Source organism: Cyprinus carpio, chromosome A19, assembly GCF_018340385.1.
Source record: "Cyprinus carpio isolate SPL01 chromosome A19, ASM1834038v1, whole genome shotgun sequence".
NCBI lineage: Eukaryota > Metazoa > Chordata > Actinopteri > Cypriniformes > Cyprinidae > Cyprinus > Cyprinus carpio.
The window spans coordinates 20,690,634-20,712,048 of record NC_056590.1 but is presented as its reverse complement, the minus strand read 5'-3'; the positions used below and the strand labels follow the sequence as shown (position 1 = coordinate 20,712,048).

At 36.2% G+C, this 21,415-nt stretch overlaps 1 protein-coding gene across 1 annotated transcript; it reads right to left on the bottom strand.

Moving 5' to 3' along the window:
• Window positions 1-5,367: 5,367 nt before the first annotated feature.
• Window positions 5,368-11,486, bottom strand: LOC109051377. The gene is made up of 4 exons (XM_019068940.2): window positions 9,905-11,486; window positions 9,734-9,813; window positions 8,409-9,566; window positions 5,368-6,235 (listed from the first exon to the last, which is right to left on the bottom strand). The coding sequence occupies exons 3-4, from the start codon at window positions 8,687-8,689 to the stop codon at window positions 5,683-5,685; spliced, it is 834 nt and encodes a 277-aa protein (XP_018924485.1). The 5' UTR covers window positions 8,690-9,566; window positions 9,734-9,813; window positions 9,905-11,486; the 3' UTR covers window positions 5,368-5,682.
• Window positions 11,487-21,415: the final 9,929 nt, after the last annotated feature.

Sequence of the window (21,415 nt, the reverse complement as noted above, 5' to 3'; positions counted from 1 at the left end):
CTGACTGACATAAGGGATGAGATTCAATAGATCCTGGAATTTAGCCTGGTCTGGAGCAGGCTAGCTCCACAGAATAAATCTCCATGGTAATTTATACCATAACATCCTACTGCCCCCTATCCAGCTTTAGTGCAACCGGATCACGGATAAATTGAGCCAGGATCACCAAGATATCCCGGCTAAATCCATTATCCTAGTTTTGTGCAATAGGCCCCAGATCTCAGTTAATCGTGATCTCATAAAGCTCTGTTATAACACAATAAATACACTCACCTAAAGGATTTTTAGGAACACCTGTTCAATTTCTCATTAATGCAATTATCTAATCAACCAATCACATGGCAGTTGCTTCAATGCATTTAGGGGTGTGGTCCTGGTCAAGACAATCTCCTGAACTCCAAACTGAATGTCAGAATGGGAAAGAAAGGTGATTTAAGCAATTTTGAGCGTGGCATGGTTGTTGGTGCCAGACGGGCCGGTCTGAGTATTTCATAATCTGCTCAGTTACTGGGATTTTCACGCACAACCATTTTTAGGGTTTACAAAGAATGGTGTGAAAAGTAGAAAAATATCCAGTATGCGGGCAGTCCGTGTGGGGCTAAAATGCCTTGTTGATGCTAGAGGTCAGAGGAGAATGGGCCGACTGATTCAAGCTGATCGAAGAGCAACTTTGACTGAAATAACCACTCGTTACAACAACCGAGGTAATGCAGAACGAGTCAATCTTTCGTTCGTTATCCTGCTCGGCTCTGTGTTCATCTTCAGTTCTCTCTTGACAGCAGTTCAGTCAGTGTACTGGAGTAAATGAAATTACTCCGGGATATTTGTTTATTTTGACCCAGAGGGAGTGTCAGCCACGTTAAAAAAAAAAAAAAAAGTTAACAGCTTAAGTAATTTGTGGATTAATGCTTATTGGAGACGCGAACCGTTTCAAACGATTCAGTTCGATTTGGTGAACTGGTTCAAGAAGATCCGGTTACATCGAGTGATTCGTTCGAGAACCGGAATCACTAAACTGCAGTGCTGTGAACGTGCTCATAACAGAGGGGGAGAGAAGACAATGCTGAATAAAGTCGTAGTTTTTGCTATTCAACCAAAATGTATTTTCGATGCTTCAACAGATTCTAACGGACCCTCTGATGTCACATGGACTACTTTGATAATCTTTTATAATGTGGACAGTATACCGTACATAAATTTTCAATGGAGGGACAGAAAGCTCTCGGACTAAATCTAAAATATCTTAAACTGTGTTCCGAAGATGAACGGAGGTCTTACGGGTTTGGAACGACATGAGGGTGAGTCATTAATGACATAATTTTAATATTTGGGTGAACTAACCCTTTAATATGAATTAAACTGAATGAGCCATTGCGTTGTTGGTTACAGTACAATGCTGTTTCCGAGGGTGTATTAAAAGTTTCACAGGGGGCTTATATGTGTGCATTCTCCATTATAATAAATAAATAAAAGAAAATAATACACACACACACACACATCTTTACTGTACCATTTAGAAGATGGACCTATAAATATGACATATGTTGACTATACAGTTGAATGGGCCATTGCACTGATTGCCCTATTGGAGGCGCTATATCTCAGCTGCCTTTGAGGGTGCGTTAAAAGTTCTACTGGAACCTTATTCCCAGGGCCCTTGACTGTTACCATGCAAATTTTCAGACATTTTTACTGTAGCATTTTGAAGATATGGACCCATAAGTTTGGCAGACATGACAATACAGTAAGTAACTGCAGGGCATTGCATTATTGGCCCAGTTGGCTCTGGGTCAATGGACCTTTTTCACATTTCCGTGTTTCTTAGCAGTGCAAGTCTTCATAGTTGGGTTAACTTGAAGAGCAGTGAATGGGAGAGTACCACAAATATATTTTTTGCATTCCCATTTGCTCAAATGGCAAAAGAAAAACTCCATGATAGTGTTTTCATGACTTTCAATAAAAAGGCAAAAATTGAGAGAGACTGATAAGGACAGTTATCACAGTCTTGTGAGAAGGGTCCATTGCGCCACCAACTGGGGTGGAGTGTGAAGCTGTGACGTCGAAGGGAAAAAAAGTTCCCTTAAAGGAACACTCCGACTTTTTGGGACTTTAGCTTATTCACAGTATCCCCCAGAGTAAGATAAGTCCATACATACCCTTTTCATTTCTGTGCGTTCTGTAAGTGTTATTTGACGCACCCACCGCTAGCCTAGTTTAGCACAAAGATTGGATGTAAATGGATAATGGTAGCATAGTAATCCCAATAAGTGACAAAATAATGCAAACATTTTCCTATTTACATGTTGTGATCTGTATAGTCACATCGTGTACAAATAACAAGGCTATATGAGACAGAGACCATTTTAATCGTATAAATACTGGGAACTATATTCTCACTAGGCGTAGGAGCACAGCTAACGTTACTTGGGCGGAGTGGCTACTTGGGCGTATAATACAGTAATGTTGGATAATTGCATTACAATAGCCAAGAATATGGGGAAAGTAATAGCACAAGGCAAATAGTTTTTGCACAATGAACCCACAGACAGTAACGTTAGCCTACTATTTCACAAACATTTTCTCAAAAAAGAAAACTGCCCATCCCCCTCCAATTCATTAGCAAGTTGAATGTATAAGTCCTGAGAGTTGAATGTATAAGTCCTGAGAGAGCGATACAGTGTGTTCATGACAACACAATAATAACAATAAAGGGGATACACGGAGCAACTATTCACGTAATAGTGTCACTACTAAGGTTATATTACATTAGCATGGCACTGTTACAGTATGGGCTAATGTTAGTCATCTCAAAACATAACGGAACACTTACCGCAGCAAGAGGTGATCCAATTTGTCCTGTCTTTTTTATCGATGGGATGGCTGTATCCTTTAGCACACGTTTCATGGTCCGGTGTGGCAACTTGCATTTTTTCAAAATAGTCGTCTACAGTAAAATTGTTCAGAGCAAATGAAATACTTCGTGATGGTGTTTACAGGTGTGTTTGGAACTATACCAGAACAAGTAGCCATCGATTCATCAGGTCAGCGTTTTTTGGTTGGAATTCTATGAAACATCATAGTATTACCTGGTCTCCCCTGTTTATTGTCGCAGCTCTTTACAATACAGCGAACACCCATGATTGTACACTATAAATTTACTATCTAGTAGTAATTGCTGACTCTATTACTCCAACTCTGACCGAACTCTCTGCTCCTCACCACGGCGCGTCTCGGGTGCTGCGCTAATCACTCCGCCCAAGTAACATTAGCTGTGCTCCTACGCCTAGTGAGAATATAGTTCCCAGTATTTATACGATTAAAAATGGTCTCTGTCTCATAATAGCCTTGTATTTGTACACGCTGTGACTATACAGATCACAACATGGTAAATAGGAAAATGTTTGCATTATTTGGTCACTTATTGCGGGATTACTATGCTACCATCATCACATTACATCCAGTCTAGATGTCGAAATAATAAGCTAGGCTAGCGGGTGGCCTGCAGTCTTTGTGCAATGAAAAAATTACACTTATATTTAAATGAAACAAATATTGTAAAGTGAACAAGATAAGTTTAGAAAAACATTTTAGTATTAAGACTTATTGTTATTTCTGCATCTGAGATTAATGAGTTGGTAGAGCTTTAACAGCAGCCAGAGTTGCTTGTATCATTGCTGCCAGAAAAAACATGTTTTATACAGAATGTTCTGAATAAGTTAGAGTTAGAAATGAAAAAGGTCACCAGTGTCAGACCATAGACGAGTGGTCACGGTACTTAGTATACCGATACCAGTGCAAATCACGGGGGTACCAAAGCAAAACACAAAATTATGCAATTAAAAAAAAAAAAAAAAAAAAAATTTTATCACTAAAAATAAAACCAATGCCAGACTTAAACTTATTTACAATAAAGTTTTTCTACAACTTAAGTAGCCAAAAAGTAAACAAGTTTCGGTCTTTTAATTAAGAACTTTAAACATCTTTACTGGTATTTGCTATTAAAATAAAACAGTTTATTAATTTATTCTAACCGTTAGCAGTAACAACATTAATTATAAAGGCTTTATGTAAAACAGTATAACATTATATTATTCTTTATATGCATTTATTATTTTATTTTGACGGGTTTGCACAGTTACAAGCAGGAGGGCTTTAAGAGCGGGCAGAGATAATTTCCGGTAACGGCTTTCACAAAACGCTGCCTTATCAAATCAGCAAAACTAAATACAGCCGGTTCCATCTAATACGTGATATTAATTGTGCAAATTTCATGTTTATGTAAGCCTTTTTAAAAAATTTGTGGGGTCAGTTTTGATATTGTGATAAATCATTGTGTGGGAACCCTGGGTTGCAGTGATACGCTTTTAAATTGACACTGGTTTTACTCAAATGAACACGGTAAATGCTTGTGAATTGACTCAGACTAATGTTGTTTATGTATTTATGTTCCTCACTGAGACGCAGATGCAAGCGTTCACGCGCTTCAAAATAGTAAACAAACCCGCACGTCTCTGCCACTCATCAGACACGCGCAGAACATGCACGATTCATATTTCAACCGATACAAACACATCTAACATTTACAGATAATGTCCATATGGAGATTTGATTTTAATTTAAATGCTAACTTGACAAATTCCGTGACTGTCCATATTAAAAGATTCCGTCCGCGTTTTGCTTCACGGAGATCATAGCACTGGGGGGGGTAAGCGTCAGAACCGGGTTTGTACCACCGGTACTTAAGAAACCTGGTACCGTGACATTTTCATTTTTTTAGTACCGAATTGGTACTGAAGTACCGTGTCTTTTGACACATACCAGACTGTAAAAAAAAAGTAGCAGACATTTTGATTACCCTGACCTGAGCTAATATACCCTGAAAACCGGCTACTCAGTAGAACTTTCAGTGCGTTACACTAGAGTGTGCACGAGACGTCCCTGCCTGTACGCGGACGCGCGCATCGACACAGACAGGCAGGATGTCTGTTCTGCTCGGTCCTGCTCCTCCGTGACGATTAACGGCGCGCGGTTTAAAAAATAATACAAACTAATTTGAAAGTGGGGGGGACACGAACTGATTTTGAAAAGTGGGGGGGGACATGTCCCCCCTGTCCCCATAGGAAATTACGCCCATGCGATTAAAAATGGTCTCTGTCTCATATAGCCTTGTTATTTGTACACGCGGTGACTATACAGATCACAAACATGTAAATAGGGAAAATGTTTGCATTATTTTGTCCCTTATTGGGATTACTATGCTACCATTATCCATTTACATCCAGTCTTTGTGTGCTAAGCTAGGCTAGCGGTGGGTGCGTCAAATAACACTTACAGAACACTCAGAAATGAAAAAGGTATGTATGGACTTATCTAACTCTGGGGGATACTGTGAATAAGCTAAAGTCCCAAAAAGTCGGAGTGTTCCTTTACGTAATTTAAAAATGTATATCCTTTATATGAACAGTTTACAAGGAACATTTCCTTCCTTTTATACATCAGAACACACCATTAATCATAATTTTGATTTATTGTAATTACATAAATTATGATTTACATAAATCGCTTGAGAGCAAATAAACTAGTGTTCAAACTGGTAAATACAGAACTTGTCATTTCTGTAGTTATCAGTGTTAGCATACAACACACATCAAAATATGAAATGCTACAATTAAAAGCATGACACTAGGAAGTTAATTTTACCATTTGACCTGTCAGTGATTTTTCTATCTGTTTGGGGGTCTTTGGATCTTGTTGAAGTCTCAGGTTGGTGACTTTGTTATCCAGCTCATCCATGAAACCCTCATCAACAGACTCACTGTCCCTGTCTTCCTCCAGTCCAGCACCCTCGGCAGGCAAGAACACGTGCAGCTGTGTGCGAGATGCGCTAGATGAAGATGTGGGTAAATGTTGTGTGGGAAGGCAAGTCTTTCCTCTGATAGATGAAGTCTCTATGTTTATGGGCTGCCTGCGCTGCCTCACTAACGGCTGCAGGCCTCTGTTCTCTGTGGCCCGCCGCTGACTGCGAGTAAAGGCCGGTCCATCCTTTGGTACAGGCTTCAAGGGCTGAGAAAAATGCATGTACACTTGATGATAGCTCTGCTGAGGCATCTTTGGTTTCTCAAGGGTCTTGCAGGAGGGAGACGGTGCAGGTTTGTGTAGAAGGAGATGCTGGTTTTTTGAAAACCTCTCAAAAACCGCTCTCTGGCCTGGGGTGAACAAGCAGGGCTCACTAATACTGTGGGAATTAAAACAGAATATCTTCAATTATAAAGTTGAAGGAATGAACGGATAACGTTCTGACAAATACCTTTCAAAGTTTGTTGTCTGTAAGATTTATTTTTGAAAGAAATTTATATTAATTCAGCAAGGACACATTTAACTAATCGTTAATTGATCAAATTAAGTTGATAGTAAAGAAAATGTTAAAAAAGATTTCTATTTCAAATAAGATTTTTTTAACACTGATAATAAGACATGTTTCTTGATCAGCAATTCAGCATATTAGAATGATTTCTGAAGGATCATGTGACACTGAAGACTGGAGTAATGGCTGCTGAAAATTCAGCTTTGTGGAAAAGCTGGAAAGCACAGCAATACTTTTTTGAAATAACAGAAAACAGTCATTTTAATTTGTAATAGTATTTCACAGTATTACTGTTTTCACTATTTATGATAAAAGAAACGTATCCTTGGTGTGCATAAGAAACTTTCAAAAACAAAAAAATGATAATAGAAAAAAAAAATCTCTAACATGTTAAATCCTGACTGAATAATTTTTTGAAAACTTCAATCAATCATTTGAAGGTATAACATGTTCATTAGTTAGTTCAGGTGAAAAATTAATTATATTATTTGAAGGTTTTACATGTTCATTGACTTGAAATAATCTAACAAATCAATCGGGACTAAAGCGGTTTCATAAACTAATTTGATGTGCACGTGTATTAAGCAGCCCTTAATGCCGATCATGGATCAAATCGATCCCTCATGGCAAACAGCGAATATTTGTGTTGTTTAATGAGTTTGAGACATTGTGTTTTCCACAGTGCAAAACTGACACGTCACAGGTATATTTTTCATCTGTAAATGTTAGAAAGTCACGCAAAATATATATTTTTTTGCTGTCAGGAGTGGGCGAGGCTTACATCATGTGAGTGAAGGAGCGTCGCTGCGCGCTAAACAGATGGAACGCATTAGAACAAGAGCACAATACTTCTGAATAAAATATGCGTTCTGCAAAAATATTTGTTGTTGGACATTAAATGTGACAATTTTAAACCTACATAAGTGTATTTTTATGATAGCAGTAACTGTAAATCAAATGTAAGTTAGCAAATACAGCCCTAATTACTAGCTCAAATGAGTTAATGTGTAGGCTATTCCTCTTATCATATAAAAAAGTGGCTGTTTTATTTTTTATTTTTTCACATTTTAATTTAGTGTTTTTAATTCTTTAAAGAGCAATTTTATATAGTGTATAAAATCTTATATTTATAATGTTTTAATGTTCTAAAGTACAGCCGTCATAAAACCAGAGAGAAAGGCTGCATGGCTAGAAATTGCTGATCAACTGAATGCGCATAGCAGCATGTTAAAATGTTTTCAAATATCTTAAAACAAAGTCATTAAGTCTTGGGCACAATACATTAAATACAGTCGGTTGTAGCCTATATTTTTAAGTATTTCATTTAAGTTACATTTTCTGTATACTTTTATTTTTGGACTGATAACTGAAAAATTGCCAGCGACTGAGCTTAAGATATGGTAATTTGCTTTATGAAACCAAATCAAGTAAAAATAAGTCAGACTAACTGAAATAAGCCTGGCTTATTTGGTAAACTTGTTTTATGAAACAGCCCCCAGGTTGTAAAATGTGGTGTCACTTTCCTCTGCTGATTTCATAATATGGCCAGCACAGCATATATTGTACAGTTTGGGAAACACTGGCAACATTGGCTGCTGTCATGGATAATCTACGTAATTTAGCTGTTGTTTTTCCCCCGTGAGCTGTTTGATTGTGTTGCCATGCAAGCGGAATGTTTCTCAGGTTTCTAAAGCATTTCTCCATTGTGCAGAGGATTTGTCACTTGCTGTTTCTGACTGATGAAGAGCTGTATCTGCACTCACATTTGTACAGGTTTGAAGTTTAAGGCAAACCCCAACACATTTAAATCATCCTAGGGATCATGTTGCTGTAAGTGTTTACTTATTTTCAATATTAAAAACAGTTTAATTAAATGTAGTTTCTTAAATTTAGAGCATGATTTATTAAAACTGCTCAGAAATTACAATACAACTTCGAGGCCCATTTTTTTTTTTTACCATGCAATTTTGACCTCACATACAGTAGTCAATTCTCTATTGCTGAGGCTGAACATCAGGCTTCAAGGCTCCAGATATCAGCTTACCTGAGAGGCACCGCGGTGGTCTCACCATGTGTTGATCTGGACAATGATGGAAGTCTGAAATTATCTCTGCTGCGTGAGCCAGAAAGTGAGAGCACAGAACTGGAGAGCAGGTATGTCCGGACCAGAGTACGATTTCTCTGCATTGCCCACTGATGCTTTAACTCCACAGTGTTCATGTTCAGTCCAGAAGGACCCCTCGTCACACTCATATCTACACCGACAGCACCAGACTGCAGCCGCCCCTTAAGGGGAGCATGTGTCCACATACAGTGATCAATCATTCATGTGCATTAAAAATACATCAGGTAAGCCCATTGGTTGCACAAATTCTTCCTCCCGGTCTCCCTTTCCCTCGTTCCATTGTCATCTTACAGCACACAGAAAGGCTCAAGCATTTCTAAGATATCCTGGAACATGGGGATAATCTGAGGATTGTCTTTCCAGTGTAATCTTCGATCTGTCTCTCATATAACTTGCAACTTTTTCTGCTAACATGTTAGTAAATTTTGATTATTAAGCAATCAAATTTATCAGTCTGAAAAGACATGAATTTCATATTTTACTGACAATCATATAACGCTAACAATCCCTGTGAAAATCCTTTTAAGTGTAAAAAACACTGGCCAAACTCACTAACTCACATTTATTGCACCACACTTCTCAGACTGCAGGTTTATTTTCCTTTTTGAACAATTTCCAGAAGTAGCTGTCAGACAATAGGGCACAACAGTGATAAAACAAGAGAAACATAGCACCCTGACCTTAACTGATACTGGACAGCAGCCTGGGCGCTATTGGGTAACAGAGGTCTGTCTGTGTTTATAGACCTACAGAACAAGCTCTTAAGCAGACAGTGTCTTTTTCCTCTCTGTATTTTTTTTTTAAGGCTTACCAAGTAAGTTTAATGTATATACATGAAATTGTGCTAAACCAAAATCTTAATATTTAGCAAGAACTCTAAAACATACATTAAGTCAGCTACAAGATAACGGTTCTGCAGTTCCATGTAATATGCAATGGTATCATCTCAAAAAATTTTCTCAAAAACCAGACATAGGGATCTTAACAGTTTATTTAAAAATTGGATATAATCATGACGCATCCTGTGCTGTACTCAAGATTTCCCAAGCTGCCACATCACATCACACTCCAACAGGACTAAATAGAACAAACAGAAAAAAAGAGAGAAAAAGAGTGTTGCATAAATATTTTCTCATCTTTGATTAAAAAGTTAGATTAACACCAAGTAGCCTTTTCTTATATATAATAAAACAATTAGGCACTTTTCCCACATTGTCATTCTTATGTTAAATTATTTCACAGACCTGCACATTATTGTCCACTGTGCAGGAACATTTAGTGCCGATAGTGCTCAATTGCTGAGAGAACAGGTTCCATGGTTGACCTAAAAAAAAAAAATTTTTTTTTTACCCTATCACACAAACATGCAAAATCATCATTTTCTTGTCATAGTGAAGTGTTTGGTGAATGCTTACCCATATTTCAAAGTGTATGATGCTGCTTAACCTCCTTCAATCACCCGAGGCCCCTGCGAGAGAGAAAAAGACAGTGAGGATACAGAAGTAAACCAGTATACAGAGTACTACCTAAACTGCTTTCTGACTTACAGCAGGCTATTATCAACAATAACAATATTTTGGAAAACATTGGGTGAAAGTTTCAGTAGTCCTTTTTAAAATAAATAACTACTTTAGTTCTCTTTCCAAAAAGAAAAATCCCTCTACCATGGAAACTACTCAAGCACATAATGTTCAAGTAAATGGTAAATGGTATATTGAAGTTAAAGAAAAAAAAAGTCATTTTGTTTTTGTTCTTTAATATACAGCTGAAGAGCAAATATTACTTCATCTCATGCAGAAACACTTTGTTACAGTTGCTGTACAGCTCACTAACTGACAAGGTCAATGACACTTGAACTCCAAACAGACAGCACCTCAAACACAATCCCAAATTTCTAAAAGATAAGGATGTTGTGTTAAAGACCTGCCTCTCTGAGGCAGCCCCTAAGTCACAAGGTTAGTTCTGGCATCACACTCCATAGAGCTAAAAACCCATGGCCCATACTAGGATTATTAAAATGACAGATTGGGGCCAAGATGAATGGATCACAGTGCAGATAAACAGACATGTACACACATCCAGACGGTCAAAATGCTGATCCAGCACTATAAATATGTTGTACAGAAGCACTCCGATCATCCACAGGAGCAGGAATACACACACGCTCCATTAATACAGTCTGTTCAGTAACATGGCTGCGATACACTGCTGGAGAACGAGTCAATGGCATGAGTGCAAAACTTGTGTGAAGAATAAAAGATCAGAGTAGATTTGGGGAAAACACCAAATAAATGTACTTTAAAACACTGTTTCATTTCACAGAGTATTTCCCACCCCAGTCCACATTAGGAAGTTTGTAAAGAGTGGAGGCAGCATTACTGTGATATCCATGTAGGTATGAAGCAAACAGACTAGTTAGAGTGCCAGGACTGAGAAGTGAGAGAAGGAGAGAGAAAGAATACCTATTTACACTGCCATAAATAGATTTTTGCAACATCAAGACAACAAACGTAAAGACTATCCAATAAAGGGGTTTGTTGCAGACTACAACAGATTTGTTGCAGGCTAGAACAGTTGATAGACAAGGTCTAAGCACTCAAGAGTTGGGAGGGTATATGAATGGCAAAGTCTGCTGTGTTTTCATGGAATCTAATATGCTTGCCCTTAACAAAAAGCACTCGTCAAAAAACAAATATAAAATTGTTATATGAACCACCCAAAATCAGAGCATCACTGGGGTACCTGCTAAATACAGGCAAATAAATGTGATACAAAGAGACTATTTTATTTTAAAATTCTATTTGAAATAAATGCTGTTCTTTTAAGCTTTCTATTCAAATAATCCTGGAAAAAAGGATAACACTATTTAAAGGTGCTGTATGTAGGATTGACCCCGAGTGGTTGAACTAATTATTTCAGTCCAAATTTTTAATATTGGAGAGGGTTTTTTCACCTGGCCCCTCCTCCTCAGACTTGATGCACACACAGGTTGCCAGATTGACGACAAACAGAAACAAGTGCACTTGACGATGAACAAAATGAAATATGCTGTGTTTTCCACCAACTGGCAACCCGGGGTGCCGAAATACAATTGGGTAAACTGGCAGTGGGAGGTTTTCACAAAACAAACACCAATATTCCGGGCCGGAACGCACATTTTCAAAGGAGAATAACTGACTGTAGCATTGTTTGTCAGATAAACAAGCATGTTAGCTTAGCATGTTTCTTAAATACCTGCAAACATTATGGTGTTTTTATGCTTTAGTAGAGTCAAAATCTTACATACAACACCTTTAACAGTGACATGTACTTGCTATACTTAATATAGAAATAACTAGTGCTGCCCTCGGACTAAACATTTTTCTTGTCGACTAGTAGTCGTTAATTTTAAGCATTAGTCGACTATTAGTCCTATTTTTATTAATAAACCATATAAATCATAATAATGAGCCTTTAATTGCCTACATAGCCTAATAAGCGCTCAATCGCACAAAAAAAAAAAAAAGAGGCTTGCCACAGTGCACCGGCAAATATAATTAAGAATGTGTTAGGGAAAAACAGCAAGTACACTGAATTACCGTTTTAATAATTTATTGTTACACTAGTGCTTTCTGTTTTCGATTTAAGAGATGAAGTTGGCAACACGGACTCGTCATCTCCGCAGTATGCACCTTTATGCATGTTTTATACGGATTACAATCTGAGAATATTTGTTTTGTATTTAAATTTGTTCATTTAAATGTTTCACTCTATAAATACATTTTTCATGTCTGTAATAAGGCAAGAATACACAGATTTTCGAAGTAACGCGCTCAAGTTCACAGACCGAGACGGCAGAAAGCGCATCCTGTTTGCGTTCATTATTTTACAAAAGTATAACGTTTTGTTGTTATTCTGAGTGCACACGGATAAACATAGTCTTTACAGATACAAAAGATGCATTACTGTTATCTGTATGACCAAAATGCCGAAGTATTTTAAGACCAAACGATTGCACCGGTGCCTCCATCTGTCATGGAGTAACCCAAGCGCGCTATTGTTCAGCTTCCACACTCCGCATAAAACACGTGAACAGCACACTTTTTTCTAGGCTAACATTAGATTGAGCTGGCATGTAAAGTTGCTACTGCATACATATTTCAGATGATAAGCCATTTTTGAGGTTGATGAATATTAGATGAGCATATGGATGTTCTGCCCGACGTACTATATTGCCACATAGACCAGCCGTTAACGATTTGTTCACCACGGACAATTTCATATGGAATTTTTTTTTCTGCAACTAAGTGACTAATGAAATTTTGGTCGACCAAGCCTCTTCTCATCAACTAACGGTTAGTTGACTATTAGGGGGCAGACCTAGTAATAACAGTAAATAAATTATGCATAATTACAAGCAACAAACCCTAATCCTAACCCTATAGAATGTACATGTTAATTAAAATTAATCAGTACTTATTTGTATAATTACACAGCAACAAGAATACCTTAAAATAAAGTGTAACCAATAAAATACCACTTTCCACAAAAATATTAAGTAGAAAAACTGTTTAACATTAATAAGAAATGTTTCTTGAGCTTCAGATCAACAAATTAGAATGATTTCTGAAGGATCATGTGACACTGAAGACTGGAGTAATGACTGCTGAAAATACATTTTAAAGCAAGTAAAATAATAATAATAAAAAAACTTCCCAACCCCAAACTTTTCAGTTTTTGTATGTAAAAAAGCAACGAACCAGCAATTGTGTCATAGATTTTGCTGCTTAAGCATAAATCATGGATGAAAAAAAAAAAAAAAAAGTTTAGAAAGCCCCACACAAGTATCATGAAAATTGAGTGCAGTTTAACTTAAATCAAAAACTGGACTGAAAAAATAATTCTGAACATTTCTATTCAGATTTAAGTTCTCAGGACCCTAGCCTTCACCATAAACAGACCATATTTTGTTTTTTCCCTGCCTAATCAGAAAGAAAATCTCAGTACATGAAGTCAATAGAATGCCACCATCTCCCTAATGAGGTCTTTGAATTTTTATTAGTGTGAGGTGCTTAAATACATGGTACCTGGTGAAGTAGCGATGCTGCTGCTGTCCCCAAAGACAGCTACTGTGTGGAAGATATTACAGAGCAGCTGAAATACATAGAGAGCCAAAGTACCAAACACATTTCAAATACTGCTTACAAAAACAATTTCTGCACCATGAATCCATTTTCAGGAGTGTGATGCCAGAACCCTGGTAGTATTTCAACACGGCTGATGAAAGTAGTACTTTATTTGCATGGAACAAGACAAGATCACTTACCTTTTCCGGTGATATGCAAGCATACCTCTTGATGCAATTAAGTCCAGGCTCAACTGTCCACTGATTTGTAGAACTAATCCTCAATGTTACCAACTGCTGGAGTCTGTGGGTAAGTTGGACACTGGCCCCTAATGCTCAGCTACAGCACCACCATTCACTCAATACACAGTACAGACAGAGACAAGCTCTTGTCACACCTGCTAAATTCTCAGGAGCCTGAAAAGGCAAGTTTCCACTGTATTCTGCCAAGGGGAAAAAGAGTCTTAACCATAGAGTCTGGTCACACGAACAATAGCACATGGAAATATATGGCCCCAGTGTATACAGCACTACCTACATGCAGGTTGATGTCAAACAATTGGCAAATGTTGTGTGATATATTCTATATAAATTCCTACTAGCCTATTGAAATTTCAGAAATGAATTAAGATGTTCAAATTAAAGCAAGGAATTTATTACATTTATTAACTTAAAAATGTCTTGAATTTTACACTAGAAAAAAAAATTATTCCAATGGCTCTAAGCTGGGAATAAATCAAATGTTCAGCAAAATAATTAGAAGTATGTCATTTACTAACCCTTGTGTCACTCCAAACCCATGTGACTAAAGGTAGGGTGGGGCGATATGGCTAAAAAAATTTGCTCTATTTTTTTTGGCTGAAATGCCACATGCGGTATATATCTTGGAATTCTCTACATTTTCTATTTGGATTAAAAATATATATTAAATTTTCTTTTTAACATCCTGCCCAATTGTGTCCAATAAAACAATGCTTATATTAAAGGGGTCATATGATGCTTTTTTAAAGATCATTATTTTGTGTATTTGGAGTAACATAATATGTTGACATGCTTTAATGTTCAAAAAACACATTTTTCAAATACTGTACATTATTGTAGGTCCTCTATGCCCCACCTCTCCCAAACGCGTCATTTTCTACAAAGTCCCTCCTTCTGACAAGCGCAGTCTGCTCTGATTGACCAACTGATCCAGTGCATTGTCTGTCTCTCACACAGACGACGTGCAAAACTCTGCATTTGAACAGTCAATAGCAAATTCTTTAATAACAAAACATACAGTAGCTGATTTAGAAGCACCAGATTGTCTTAGCAAAGTCTGAATTTCCTCCTTTCCTAGGTTCACGAAACGATCGTCCATAAAATGCATTGCTGTTCTGTTGTAAGTAACCTTAAAGCTTCCTAAATGCATCTACTTTCGGAAGACCAAATAAAGTGCTTTTTCTTTCGCCTAGAAACACAGCATCTCCCTGACATGGCTGCTTCAACACTAACTGCGGTTACTGAAACCACGCCTTCTTTCTTTGCATGAACATCTGGGCGATATTACGCAAATATTGTCACATAGTGACCTAGAGATGTGGGGGTGTGTTTGAATGAGCCGTTTTAGGAGGGCGTTGCACAATCTTAACTTTGATAAAGAATATCTCTTTGGATTTGAGACTTTAGTCTTGGCAACTTTACAGATCTTCTTCATGCACCAAGAGCTTGTAACACTCCAAAGAGAAAGGAAAAATTTAAATCGCATCATATGACCCCTTTAAGGCAATGAAAAAGTGAAAGTAGGCTACGCTATCCATTGTGCGCAAAAAGGGGCTAAAATGACGTTACATTCTAACATTGTAACATCCCAATCTAAAAACTAAAATGCATTTTAAGGCAGAAGTTAAATTCACTAAAATAAAAATGAAAGTAAATAAACAAGAGCACAGATTAATTGCATTTTATTTTTGATTATTATACTGCTATCATAAAATACAGTTACTTGTAGGATTAAAATTACATGACAATTATTGCGCTCTTATTCTATTGCGCTCCATCTGTTTGGCGTGCATGTGGTGGCGGTTGTTCACTTAAGTCTGTAAAGTTTAGCAGAGAATCGCATGCAAAAGGCTCCTGACAGCAAAATGGAAATATTTCAATGACTTTCTTAAATTTACAGATGGAGAATATACCTGTGAAATGTAAGTTATTCACTGAGGAAAACCGCACATCTTATGTGCATTAAAGAGTGCAAGTATCGTCTCTGTCAGCAGCACATGAGACTGTCAGAGCATCTGACGGGACAAGCCGCTTTAAACTAGAAATGTTAACTATCTTACAAATTATTTTAAAGCCCTTAATATATAAAGCACATCTCATATTTAGGACAAATTGAATTATGCACTTTTCCCCGCAGCAGCTTACTCTGTGTCCTCTGCTTATTCAGATGCGCTAGTATCAAACTACTGTATATTAATATAGGCAGTGTTGCCTCATACCATATCACCTATTAAAAATATATATCTTACAAACTCGATATACTGCTCAGATCTAACTACAGATGTGGTCATATTTCCCATTGCTATCTTTTTTTAGAGCCATCTGAACGGGATCATTTTGAGGCAACCCTGAGCAGACTATGGAAATTTTATTTTTAATCTCTCATTGAATTTTACTACTTTATTAAGAATTTTGTAAAGAAAAAGGATAATTTTATATTTAGTAAGGATGCATTCAATTGTTCCTAACTGAAGGTAAAGGACAATATTACAAAAGTTTTAAATTTCAAATAAAGGTTATTTTGAACTTCTATTAATAAAAAAAAAAAAAAAAAAAAAAAAAAAAAAAAAAACACTTTTTCCACCAATACATAAGGTAAAACCTTTTTCAACATGAATATTTTTTCAAGGATTGTTTACTGAGCACTAAATCAACATATTACAATGGATCATGGTTTGGAATATACTGTTGATTTCTAAGATTTGTATGGAGCTTTTGGATGGTGCTTGAGAAATGCGGAAAAATCTGACAAATCATACAGGTTTGGAATGTTATGATGGCTAGTATTTTTTTTTGTTTGGTAGTTGATTTTGAATGTGTTTTTTAGTTTTTGTGTTATTTTTTTTTGTTTTATTGTTCTTTTGATGGTGTGGATATGGATTGAAATGTTGAACAAAAACTATGGTAGTAAACTGTGGAGCTAAATTAAAACAAAACAACAAACCCCCATTTCCCCAACACTATCAAACAGGCACAATTAAAATTGGTTTGCTTGCAGGACTTGGCAGACTGTAAAGTAATCATGCGTTGTGCACTTACCAAGCCTGGAGGTGGTGTGGTGTTCTTGAAAATTGAGCAGTCAGTTAATTTTTTATCTTTCTCTTCCTTCCTGCTAAAGTCCAAGTAACTAGCTACACATGCTTCATGTGGGAATGATAACACACTTCCCATACATTCAAGGCTTTCATCAAGAAGGTCAAAATAATTTGAGAAGGCATGAAGACAGGAGAGAGATATAAATATTCAGATTATCTTTCCCATTCAATTTCTAGCCTCCTGTTGATCCTAAATATGCCTCCTGCCTTTGTCTAAACACTGAATATTTAAATTTTAAATAATCTGACTTTTTGGTTTTGATTAATCTTCCCAAATTACATAGTTTTTTTTTTCTTCCTGACAATGCATAGCAGCTTGAAAGCAGTTAATCTTCCTCAATGCTTGGAAACTTAAGTATTATGTCATTGTGAATTTACAACTCTAAAGGACAAAACAAAATCCAGTTGCCAACATCAAGGACAGTCCAGAGCAGTTTTCATATGGTAAAGCACAATTCTTGAAGAAAGCAGAATCTGCAATTAGATTAAATTGATAGATTAAATTGATAATTCATTTTGAATTACTGAAAGATTCCTCCCTTAAATCAATATTACCGAAAGTAAAATAAATATATAAATTATGGATTGCAATGCAATCTAGGAAATGTAGTCTGAGCAAAGTTGCTCACAGAAAGAAGCACAGAATAGCACATTTCAATAAAAAACACAAAAATAACAAAATAGAGGATATTCTGCAATTATAGATTACATTTAATTACTGAATTTAGAACTATGGCCAGATTCACAAAAATCTTATATTAGACTGTTGTCACTTCAAGACCTAAAGCACAGATCTATATTGAAACACCTGGTTTTCTCCTTAATGTTTGTTTACTCCGTAAACTCATGACCATGAAACATTTCCAACTCTGTTTACCTGAACACTTGCAGAGACAGGCATTTTTGTGTGTATTTGATGTAAAAGAGAACTAAATGTCGCTATTGTGCACAATCTGAATGGCTGCTTTATGTGCGTACATCAAGTGTGTACTAGGGATGTCCATTTTTGATCATTTCCATGATCGATCGTCGTTTAAATGTATGATCAATTAATCGATTAATCATTAACCTTAATGCTGCAAAATGCGTCTATTGCAGCAGCATGCAGTCACCGGTATGACAGGATGTGCAAAAGGTGCTCGTTGTTGTATTTTAAAACACAATTGAAAAACAAAACACTTTTTGGAGTAAGATATAATCCACAAAAGTGTTTACTTTCATTTGTGCACTCACAATAAAAACAGAAGATTTGTGCTCTTGTAAAATAAAGCAAACAAACAGAATGCGTGTTGTCATTTTTTTTTTTTTTAACGAACTTATGGAGTGCCGCCACACTTCTGTTTTAAATTCGTTATCTTAATTATTTAAGTCTGACATATTTCGCTTTTTTTTTTTTTTTGAACAAATTGTTATTTTTATGTTAGGCCTTTTACTTATATAGGCTATGCATTTTCCTTAAAGCATCCCATTTGTCCCAGAGCTTGAAAACCTGTGCCTAGGCTAGTTAGGTCCATGCAGAATATTGTGAACGATGCTCAGCGTCACCATTTAGTGACATAACTGAATGCTCCGGGAAACCTTATTGTCTGTGTCGGTCACAGCACCTTTTAATTGCTGTTTTGAATCCAGCATTTATTTATTTACAAATTATAAGCTCTGATTATGACAAGTGTGGTATAAAAGCTTTGCTTATTACAGGAATAATTGGTTAGCTGGAAAACGTTACATCGTGACCATGCTTTTGGATGCGTTCCAGCCCATAGCCTACATTTACACGCCTTTGTTCTGGTTTGCCGGTTGGTCACGAATTTCCACAAATTCAATAATATTTAGGCACTGTTTCTTTTGATGAATCCTCACCGTCTAACCCTCTAATTTCAGAGGTTTATTTTATTGTCTTTCACTTTAAACTGTAAACATGCGGGAAGGGAAATGAAAGATTTCATAAATTAAGAATTTGTTCAATTTATTCATTTGTTCCCTTATTTCAGTTAAATCATGGGTTAAGGAACAAATTAATGAAACATGGACAGTTGCCACAAATTAATAAGTTGATAGCCTTTCTGTCCTGTGTCCCGCAGCCCTGCAAAGCGCATGATATGAAACGATTATCTGGGGAAATGACTTTGTTACTACATTTCTATTGCTTTCCATGTTGAATAACTTTGTATTGTTTCTATTTTAATGTACTTTTAAAGTTTAAATCACATTAAAAGCTTAATTTGTACATTGTGAATGAAAGTTGATGCGTCACACTTGTTTTGCGCACAAGCTGCACACAGCCCAAAATCAAACAGGTTAATCGACCATGATTGCTTTAATCGATTGCACCTCTTATCGACAACTAATCGATCATCGATTAATCGTTGAAATCCCTATTGTGTACCCAATCGAGCCAATGACAACTCAGTCAACTGACCAGTGCATTTTTCATGCTGGGCCCCAGGACATTGGGCAGTCCTTACTGTCGAGCCCTGGAATGCATCCTGTATCTATGAGTGTGCATGCTGCCATTAAACATCTTACCTTTGGGGATTTAAGACAAGTTGAATTTATCCTAATTTCAAGATGTTACTGGGATTTTATGACCATTCTTTTCAATTTCAGCTCCAATTTTTTTTTTATAAGTTCTGTCATTAGAATCTAAAGAAAAAAGCTAACATTCTTTGAAAATGTTTGTGTGAATACAAAACATTTCTAAATTTTATTAAATTTGAAAATAAGAAAATAACAGGTAAGAAAAAAAATGTATTCTTGTTCTATGAATCTTGCCCTAGAACTTTAAGCTAAAACTGGTATTTGAGTACTTAGCTTTCTAAAAACAGGGTTCTTGAAATGACATTTAGAAAATGTACTGTTAATTAATTATAAAGAGATGACAACTGTAATACTTACTCTAATTTTGGGACACAAAAGATGTAAGAAGCAACAGTAACTAGTAATGATGCAACGCTAGTAGTGATGAAGCAAAATAAAAAATAGTTGTTCCAAGTCGGACAACCAGGCCACCAAAGATTTTGTAAATAGTAATAGAATAGTTACATGCCAGAAGGTCATATTTTGTAGCAAATTTGTTTCATTATTTATTCTGCCCAAAAACAGAGCACTCAAACCGAAGGAGGTGACATGACAAAGTGACCGACCATGGTATGTTTTAACACATGGTGTTTAAGAGATATAACTCTAAGAACAAGGTGTAACATACTGGCAGGGTCAAAGATTAATTGTCTACTTGCTACCAAGTGTCTTAAAGCTCTTGAAGATTTAATTCTTTGAAACTCAAAAATGATGGCAAATCCAGCGACTAGCTCTTCATTTGTAGTTCTCGCTGAAGAAGCTTGGGAACTTGTTAAATACTTCCAGGTGGACTGATAAAAACCTAAACACCCTGACTCCTGGTAAAAAAAAGTTGGTCAATCAAAGTGAGGGATGGGACGGGACGTGTAGAGCTACGTGTAGAATCAGACTAAAGCCTTGTATTTTAGATATTTTTGAGATCATTATGCATTAGACCGCTGTTGAACAGTCCGTGGGCATGCCGTATAAAGCTGAGACTAATAGTGGATAAATGGCTAAAATCCAAAACAGTTCCAAACTTGAAGATACTTCGGAAGTCACGAACCTGTTAAGAACCTGTTAAGGAAAAAAAAAAATGTATAGAAAGCCAACACAATAAACAATAACATTTCTTCCCACAATGTATCTGGGAATATTTGCATGTGAAATTACCTTTTTCCAGCTCCATTCTTGATGTTAAAATTACCTTAATTACATAAGCCATGTGATTCAACTAAGAAAAAATACATATTGTATACTAAGAATTAAAGTAAAATTACACATGGCCTTCAAAGACAAATTTGTTTTAATCATGCCACCAAATTTTAGTAAAGTAAGAAAGAAAACAATGTAGAAGAAAATCAAATTAGTAGCCATGTCACTGAAGGAAATACCAAAATAGTTAAGATTTTTTTTTTGTTGTTGTTGAAAAGTGTAAATTCCAAAACAATGTAGGTCTCACATCATGCAAAGTGAAATGAAATTTAGTTAATATTATTAATATAGATTAATTACTAGCTATAAATCCATGGTTAATCCAGATATTTGATAACTGTCAAGTACAAATACAATACAGAAGTCAAGCTTTAATATAAAAATGCAGTGTGTTATAATTAAGCTAACATGGCAAGTATAGAAGTACAGCGGAAAACCTTTATTAGCTGTTACTGTTAATGGACCTAGAATGTTTTACAAAGATATTGTAAAATATGTTATACTAATTAAAAGGTGTAAACTATTTCTGAAAACAGTTATATTAGTGTTATGTTACATGATGAAAATAATAAAAAAATAGCAAATCCCAAGCTTACTTTAAAATGATGGTTATTAAGCAGTTTACAGCTTAATACATTTACAGAAATATTACATTCTATGGTGCACCTCTCAATCACACAAAGACAAGGAGGATA

Excerpts from the sequence above, each read along its gene's own strand:
- LOC109051377 (XM_019068940.2), bottom strand. The coding sequence starts at position 8,689 with ATGATTGATCACTGTATGTGGACACATGCTCCCCTTAAGGGGCGGCTG. Across the intron at positions 6,236-8,408 it reads ACCACCGCGGTGCCTCTCAG|TATTAGTGAGCCCTGCTTGT; the intron begins GTAAGCTGATAT and ends TAATTCCCACAG.